We start from the raw sequence: 9452 nt of genomic DNA on the forward strand, positions 1-9452 counted from the left end.
CAATGCTCCTTACAGGACACATCACATCACATCACTGCACTCTATACTCCTCTGTAAACTGGTCATCTCTGTATACCAGTCACAAGACCCACTGGTTGATGCTTATTTATAAAACCCTCTTAGGCCTAACTCCCCCCTATCTGAGAGATCTACTGCAGCCCTCATCCTCCACATACGATACCCGTTCTACCAGTAACATTCTGTTAAAGGTCCACAACGCACACACATCCCTGGGTTGCTCGTCTTTTCAGTTTATTGCAGCTAGCAACTGGAACGAGCTGCAACAAACACTCAAACAGGACAGTTTTATCTCCATCTCTTCATTCAAAGACTCAATCATGGACACTCTTACTGACAGTTGTGGCTGCTTTGTGTGATGTATTGTTGTCTCTACCTTCTTGCCCTTTGTGCTGTTGCCCAATAATGTTTGTACCATGTTGTTGTTATGTTGGGTTGCTACCATGCTATGTTGTCGTCTTAAGTCTCTCTTTATGTAGGATCTCTTGTTGTTGTGTGTTTTGTCCTATATTTTTATTGTATTTTTTAAATCCCAGGCCCCTGCCTCCGCAGGAGGCCTTTTGGTAGGCCATCATTGTATATAAGAATGTGCTCTTAACTGACTTGCCTAGTTAAATAAAAGGTTAAATAAAATAATTAAATACAATTTTAAAAAACTGTTCGGGCAGGAGAAACTGGTCCTCTCCTGAATGGCTCTCGCTGTAGGATTGTATGAATACACAGTTTTGAAGTCAAATGGTTTGGCTTACAGCAGAATCTGGGAGCTCGGACCTAGGCGGAGAAGAAGATCAGAGTCTACCCAGACCTGAGTGCCAAACTGCTAAGGCAAGGGCCACCTACAATGAGGTGAGGTCCCAGCTACACAAGCCAAATCTGAGATGCGGTTTCATTTGCCCGGAAAAACAAATCTTGACCTTCCAGAACAACATACATGTTCTCAAGACTTGAGAATCACATCAAACCCAAAACATAAGGGCATGAGTCAACAGATATAACTCCATTATGACTGGCTTAATATTCAGGTATGCTTATCCATCCACAATCACCTAGCCTATGGCTATGATGCTGCCCTCAGCATAAGAAAATGGATGTTTCTCAAAATGCATACTACAGTGCTCCGAGCACGCAAATTGGAGCCCAGGAGGGTCGGAGTAGGAGTCCAAATCAAAGTACGCGAAACGGAGCATGGAGGGCACTTCTCAAATGCGTACTCCGTTTGGACATATTTTAAAGCATGCATTGATGCACATACACGCACATTGTAATATTGTTCTATTATACATTTAGTATTGTAGATATGTAGTTGTGTAATGTTATATGATGTACTGTTTTATATTTTGTTTTGTCTGTGATGTAAGTGTCTTGGTGGGTTTGGACCCCAGGAAGAGTAGCTGCTGCCTTGGCAGCTCCTTAATAAATACAAATATGCCAATTTTTCACAATAACGCCTTGCTATCTGGAGGGCGGCTTTTTGCGGAATTCGTACCCCTGCCAATATCATGGGTGTGAGAACCTACCACGATTTGAAAGACATTACCAGGCAACTCCCTTTTCCTATATTTACAACTTAAGTCAGCTATCCAAGCTTATAGAGTCCCATGAAATACCAAACTACCAAACCCCCCAATGATGGGATTTAGAAATAAATGATCTGGGCTCCCGAAAGAACTGATCTTTATAATATATAAACAACTTTTGGAAAGAGAATATTCTGAGCTAGTCATTAAAAAAGGATGGTCCACAGATCTCAGTGAATCTGAACAACCCTTTACTTGGAACAGAATATGGAAAAATATGATCTTGGCATCTCGTAATCTGAACCATCCTTTAATATATAAAAAATGTCAAGACCATTTAACACCAAGGAAACATTTCACAATGAAATTGGCCCCAACTCCCAACTGTTCACTGTGTCCCCTAAATTAGGTAGGCACATTCTTTCATAGAACGTGGGAGTGCAGTGCAGTTAATTCAGTTGGAAAATTCATTTTGAAGTGCATGAATGTAAATATTAAATTCTTTGCATCTACTATGTGTTAGTTAACCATGATAGCCCTTTGAAAATCGCTCTATTAAATCAGAGAAGATTACTGCTGGCAGGCAGCACTGCCGCAAAAATGATGTTGGCTCTTAGATGGCAATCACCTCACTCTCTCCCAATGCGCCAGTAGATAGTTACTATAAGAAGTTACAACATAATTATCAACAGTAAGAATGAATGATGCTAGTCAAGGAACAAATATACTTCACTCTGTAAAGACTAATTTCAGCTAATGTTGGGCATTAGCTAAGATTATTATTTACAGTTACAGAGCTTAATGGCTATGATAGGAGAAAACTGAGGAGAGAGAAAGAGACTTCAGAAAGTATTCACACCACTTGAAATTTTGTTGTTACAGCCAGAATTTAAAATAGATTAAATTTAGATGTATCACTGGCCTACACACAATAACCCACAATGTCAAAGCTGAATTGTGTTTTTCAAAATGTATACAAATTAATTAACAACGAAAAGCTGAAATGTCTTGAGTCAATAAGTACTCAACACCTTTGTTATGGCAAGCCTAAATAATTCAGGAGTAAAAATGTGCTTAAAAGTCACAAATTGCATGGACTCGCTATGTGCAATAATAGTGTAAGGCAGGGCTGCCCAACCCTCTTCCTGGAGATCTACCATCCTGTGGGTTCAGTCCAACCCTAATTTAACATTCCTGATTCTACTAATTAGCTGCGCAACAAGACCTTGACTAGCTGTATCAGAGATGCTAAATTAGGGTTGGACTGAAAACCTACAGGACAGAAAGAGGGTTGGGCAGCCCTGGTGTAAGGTCTCTCAGTCAAGCAGTACATTTCAAACACAGATTCAACCACAAAGACCAGGGAGGTTTTCCAATGCCTCAAAGGGCACCTATTGGTAGATGGGTAAAATAAAATAAAACAGACATTGAATATCCCTTTGAGCATGGTGAAGTTATTAATTACACTTTGGATGGTGTAGCATTAAACAGTCACTACAAAGATGCGTCCTTCATAACTCAGTTGCCAGAGAGGTAGGAAACCACTCAGGGATTTCACAATGAGGCCGATGGTGACTTTAAAACAGTTACAGAGTTGAATGGCTGTGACAGAAAACCGAGGATGGATTACCATTGTAGTTACTCCACAATTAAGGATATTAACATTTGACCAGTCAGGCTTATCAGTCTATGGGTTCATTTGTATAATTTTGTGGAATGAAATTTGTGTATTTTCATTAGTCGTCACGCGTCTTATTTATTATAAGCGCACATCACATAGAGCATTCCAGTGCATAGGCTTTAGCCTGCTGACCGTTGACTTTCAGCACATCACCCACCACTTTGCAATGTAAGCTTGAGGCAATACAAATTCTTTGAAACCTAAATGTTTTCCTTCACTACAAATAATGAGGCATGTCTTACCTTGCTTCAAAGTAGCCTTGTGAAAATCCAGCCATGCTATTGGTTCATATCAACTTTCTTTCACTGTCCAGATACCAAAGGCACAATCCTAGTCATATTGCCAACCCAACCCATCATAGAGGGGAATAGTGAATAGTGAAAACTCAGTGTCTAAGTGAGATTTTCATCTGTCACATATGGAACCAATTGCATTCGGTGCGCTGTTCAAAAAGGTGTTTTCTGCTAACTGCATTTTGGCACATTTTTGAAAATAACGTTTTATTAACTACTAAATCACAGAAGTTGGACGTTCAATAATAGGCTGTAGCCTTTTGACTGTAAGACAATAGGCTTGCTATTGTTGCATGTTTCCATTAAGCTCTTAATTAATGAAAAATGTCCAGTATGCATGCATAGTATCAGAGAGGAAGAGACAAAGCGAGAGGTTTCACCCTCGCCAAAATAAGCACATTGCATTTTTAGCGGCTTATTTTGGGCCTAAGCTTATCGCCTTTCTTCCCACCTTGGGATGACTCCCATTACAGGGCAGAAACATAAGCATCTCGTCATTATATTCAGATCTCTGATAGTATTTTTTTATCAGTTAATGAGGGTCATTTAGCAGGCAGCAAATTGTACCGAAATGTGCATCCCTATCCAGAATACTAACCTAATTGACAGACTGAAAAGAAGCAAGCATTTACAGAATAAAAATACTCCAAAACATGCATCAAGGCACTAAAGTAATATTGCAAAAAATGTGGTAAAGCAACTAACTTTTTGTCCTGAATACAAAGTGCTATGTGTTGTATTGGATTTGCCACAAACATTACTGAGTACCACTCCTCATATTTTCAGAAAACCTGGTTCATCTTAGAAAACCACCAGACGCCGATGCATTCACGATTCAGCAGGACAATAACCTAAGGCCAAATCTACACTGTAGTTGCTTACCAAGAAGACAGTGAATGTTTCTGAGTGGCCGAGTTACAGTTTTGACGTAAATCTACTTGAAGATCTATGGCCATACCAGAAAATGGTTGTCGAGCAATGATCAACAGCCAATTTGACAGAACTTGAAAAATGTTTAAAATAATTCAAATGGGCAAATGTTGCACAATCCAGGTGTGGAAAGCTCTCAGAGACTTACCCAGAAAGACTCACGGCTGTAATCACTGCCAAAGGTGCTTCTACAATGTATAGACTCAGGGGTGTGAATTCTAAAATGAGATATTTTTTGCATTTCATTTTCAATAAATTTGCAAACATTTTTACAAACAAGTTTTCACTTTGTCATTATGGGTTATTGTGTGTAGAAGGATGAGAAAAATATATTTAATCAATTTTGAATTCAGGCTGTAACAACAAAATGTAGAATAAGTCATATATAAACTGCACAAAAAAATAAAAGGGAACACATAAACAACACAATGTAACTCCAAGTCAATCACACTTCTGTGAAATCAAACCGTCCACTTAGGAAGCAACACTGATTGACAATAAAATGTCACATACTGTTGTGCAAATGGAAATGGCAACAGATGGAAATTATAGGCACTTAGCAAGACACCCCTAATAAAGGAATGGTTCTGCAGGTGTTGACCACAGACCACTTCTCAGTTCATATGCTTCCTGGCTGATGTTTTGGTCACTTTTGAATGCTGGCGGTGCTTTCACTCTAGTGGTAGCATGAGACAGAGTCTACAACCCACACAACTGGCTCAGGTAGTGCAGCTCATCCAGGATGGCACATCAATGCGAGCTGTGGCAAGAAGGTTTGCTGTGTCTGTCAGCGTAGTGTCCAGAGCATGGAGGCACTACCAGGAGACAGGTCAGTACATCAGGAGATGTGAAGGAGGCCATAGGAGGGCAACAACCCAGCAGCAGAACCGCTACCTCTGCCTTTGTGCAAGGAGGAGCACTGCCAGAGTCCTGCAAAATGACCTCCAGCAGGCCACAAATGTGCATGTGTCTGCTCAAACGGTCAGAAACAGACTCCATGAGGGTGGTAATGAGGGCCCGTCCACAGGTGGGGGTTATGCTTACAGCCCAACACCGTGCAGGACGTTTGGCATTTACCAGAAAACACCAAGATTGGCAAATTCGCCTCTGGCGACGTGTGCTCTTCACAGATGAAAGCAGGTTCACACTGAGCACATGTGACAGTCTGGAGACGCCGTGGAGAACGTTCTGCTGCCTGCAACATCCTCCAGCATGACCGGTTTGGCGGTGGGTCAGTCATGGTGTGGGGTGGCATTTCTTTGGGGGGGCCGCACAGCCCTCCATGTGCTCGCCAGAGGTAGCCTGACTGCCATTAGGTACCGAGATGAGATCCTCAGACCCCTTGGGAGACCATATGCTGGTGTGGGTGGCCCTGGGTTCCTCCTAATGCAAGACAATGCTCATGTGACCTCATGTGGCTGGAGTGTGTCAGCAGTTCCTGCAAGAGGAAGGCATTGATGCTATGAACTGGCCCGCCCGTTCCCCAGACCTGAATCCAATTGAGCACATCTGGGACATCATGTCTCGCGCCATCCACAAACGCCACGTTGCACCACAAGACTGTCCAGGAGTTGGCGGATGCTTTAGTCCAGGTCTGGGAGGAGATCCTTCAGGAGACCATCCGCCACCTCATCAGGAGCATGCCCAGGCATTGTAGGGAGGTCATACAGGCACGTGGAGGCCACACACACTACTTCGCCTCATTTTGACTTGTTTTAAGGACATTACATCAAAGTTGGATCAGCCTGTAGTGTGGTTTTCCACTTTAATTTTGAGTGTGACTCCAAGTCCAGAAAGCCATGGGTTGATACATTTGATTTCCATTGATAATTTGTGTGATTTTGTTGTCAGCACATTCAACTATGTAAAGAAAAAAAGTATTTAATAAGAATATTTCATTCATTCAGATCTAGGATGTGTCATTTTAGTGTTCCCTTTATTTTTTGAGCAGTATATATATATATATATATATATATATGAGTCTGCTATGCAGACGACACACAATTAATCTTCTCCTTTCCCCCTTCTGATGACCAGGTGGCGAATCGCATCTCTGCATGTCTGGCAGACATATCAGTGTGGATGACGGATCACCACCTCAAGCTGAACCTCGGCAAGACAGAGCTGCTCTTCCTCCCGGGGAAGGACTGCCCGTTCCATGATCTCGCCATCACGGTTGACAACTCCATTGTGTCCTCCTCCCAGAGCGCTAAGAACCTTGGCGTGATCCTGGACAACACCCTGTCGTTCTCAACTAACATCAAGGCGGTGGCCCGTTCCTGTAGGTTCATGCTCTACAACATCCGCAGAGTACGACCCTGCCTCACACAGGAAGCGGCGCAGGTCCTAATCCAGGCACTTGTCATCTCCCATCTGGATTACTGCAACTCGCTGTTGGCTGGGCTCCCTGCCTGCCCTACAACTCATCCAGAACGCCGCAGCCCGTCTGGTGTTCAACCTTCCCAAGTTCTCTCACGTCACCCCGCTCCTCCGCTCTCTCCACTGGCTTCCAGTTGAAGCTCGCATCCGCTACAAGACCATGGTGCTTGCCTACGGAGCTGTGAGGGGAACGGCACCTCAGTACCTCCAGGCTCTGATCAGGCCCTACACCCAAACAAGGGCACTGCGTTCATCCACCTCTGGCCTGCTCGCCTCCCTACCACTGAGGAAGTACAGTTCCAGCTCAGCCCAGTCAAAACTGTTCGCTGCTCTGGCCCCCCAATGGTGGAACAAACTCCCTCACGACGCCAGGACAGCGGAGTCAATCACCACCTTCCGGAGACACCTGAAACCCCACCTCTTTAAGGAATACCTAGGATAGGATAAAGTAATCCTTCTCACCCCCCTTAAAAGATTTAGATGCACTATTGTAAAGTGGCTGTTCCACTGGATGTCATAAGGTGAATGCAACCATTTGTAAGTCGCTCTGGATAAGAGCGTCTGCTAAATGACTTAAATGTAAATGTAAATATATATAAATAACAAACATTTACATTACATTTACATTACACACAAAGACTTTTCAAAACATTAGGAAACAACATTCCTAATATTGAGTTGCACCCCCCTTTGCCCTCAGAACAGCCTTAATTCGTTGGGGCATGGTGTCGACAATGTGTCGAAAGCATTCCACAGGGATGCTGGTCCATATTGACTTCAATGCTTCCCACAGTTATGTCAAGTTGGCTGGATGTCCTTTGAGTGGTGGACCATTCTTGATACACACAGGAAACTGTAGAGCATGAAAAACCCAGCAGTGTTGCAGTTCTTGACACATTCAAACCAGTGCACCTGGCACCTACTACCATACTCTGTTCAAAGGCACTTCAATATTTTGTCTTGCCCATCTGATTGGTACACATACACAATCCATGTCTCAACGATCTCAAGGCTTCAAAATAATTATTTTCCCTGCCTCTACCCCTTCATCTACTGATTGATTAACAAGTGACCTCAACAGATTGTAGCTTTCACCTGGTCAGTCTATATCATGTTCATAATGTTTTGTACAGTCCGTGTATATATTTTTTACTCAAATATAATCATAAGGATGTTTATTTGTGAGTGACAGACCACTGGTGAATATGAAGTGATTATATAAAATTTGCATATTATACCTGTAACCCACATGGGAAAAAATACAAAATAAATACAAATGTGGTCACAAACAAAGGAAAGTATAATTTTGTAATTTGGGTGAATTATCCCTTTAATGCACATCGACATTTTTGCTGTCTGAATTACAATGAGTGTTATCTGAATGACAGGGTGCAATGCAGGCAAGGTTTGTTTGACCAACTGAGTTGGCAAATAATCTGCAAAAGGGGTGATTAACTCCTGCTAACTGTTCCATAAGTATCCAGCCAAGCTAGGAGGCTAAATAACGCTGCTGCCTCCCGTTGTAGTTAGTTAAAGTTACCTAGCTAACTGACTACTTCAGACCGCAATATGGGATAAATATCGTTATTTGAGATGCCTAATTGAAGCAGGTGTCAAAACCAGCCCCATGCTACGGCTTGGGGCCTATCCCTGGCTAATAACCTAACGACGTTACACCAAAGATAATGTATACCATTCAATTTAGCTAGCTAGCTATTCTATCCACAACATAGCTAGCTAGCTAGCTAGCTAACAACTTGTTACCTAGCGGATTTACTTGAATGTGAGTGACAGTGTAACATTATACATTAGGAGTGACACAGTAGCTATTGTTAGCTAGTTAGATACTAGTTGACAACCCAACCCTGCAATTAAGGAGTCTTAGAAGCAAGTACCCTTAAAGCAGTGAGAACACATCACTAGTAGCCTTCATATACCTGCCGTATATACCCTCGGTGATTCGGTTCCGTTTTAACGGCCGCCGGAGTTTGCTGCAGTCCGCATTGCGCCGCTTCATCCTCCTCCCCTTCGCGTTGGCTTTTGAATTCCTATTGTAATCTTATCCAGTTTTCTTGCGTGAGCGGACAATGATAATAAATATAGTCCCTGTGAAATATAACACTGTTATTATTTTTCTACTGGAAACAAAGAAATAAATAAAATACTATTCAGGAACCTCCTCTTTTCTCAAAGCGCATGCTAGAGCTATAATTTACGTCTGTCCGGTTGTGAGACATTCGCTTTATCCAATCACTTTATTTGCCAAAAACTTTCATATTTTGATTGATGCAAAGATGAGCCATTTATATTGCTCGTGTCCACCAGAGAGGTACGGTAGACAGCATCTCGAGCGTGAGCCTCGCCATTCGACCAATTATATTATTTGTGGACAAATCAGGCATTTCTGATTGACCTATTGGTTAGCCCTGGGGCGGGTTTTCTTCCCACCGTGGAACCAATGAACACCCCGTACCGTGACGCTAAACGAGAGACACAGGCAATCTTGTTGGCCATGATTTGTGTAGATTTTCAGGGGTGTAGTGCTGCTTTAGCTCCCTTACTTTTTTATTTATTTGAGCTGTTAAAACTATTTCTGGAAAATGTATTACGATACATTCTACATAAAGTATATCT

The 9452-nt window shown here is 42.4% G+C and overlaps 1 protein-coding gene across 1 annotated transcript in view; it reads right to left on the bottom strand.

Annotated features, from left to right (window-relative positions):
• The window catches only part of LOC118368403 (macoilin-2-like), a 32897-nt gene extending 23800 nt beyond the window's left edge, over window positions 1-9097 (bottom strand). Inside the window, exon 1 of the mRNA XM_035752466.2 lies at window positions 8756-9097. Coding sequence (XP_035608359.1) covers window positions 8756-8835 — 80 coding nt within the window. The 5' untranslated portion in view covers window positions 8836-9097. The remainder of the gene's footprint in view (window positions 1-8755) is intronic.
• Between the last annotated feature and the right edge of the window lie 355 nt (window positions 9098-9452).

This window comes from Oncorhynchus keta, chromosome 35, assembly GCF_023373465.1.
Source record: "Oncorhynchus keta strain PuntledgeMale-10-30-2019 chromosome 35, Oket_V2, whole genome shotgun sequence".
Classification (NCBI taxonomy): Eukaryota; Metazoa; Chordata; class Actinopteri; order Salmoniformes; family Salmonidae; genus Oncorhynchus; species Oncorhynchus keta.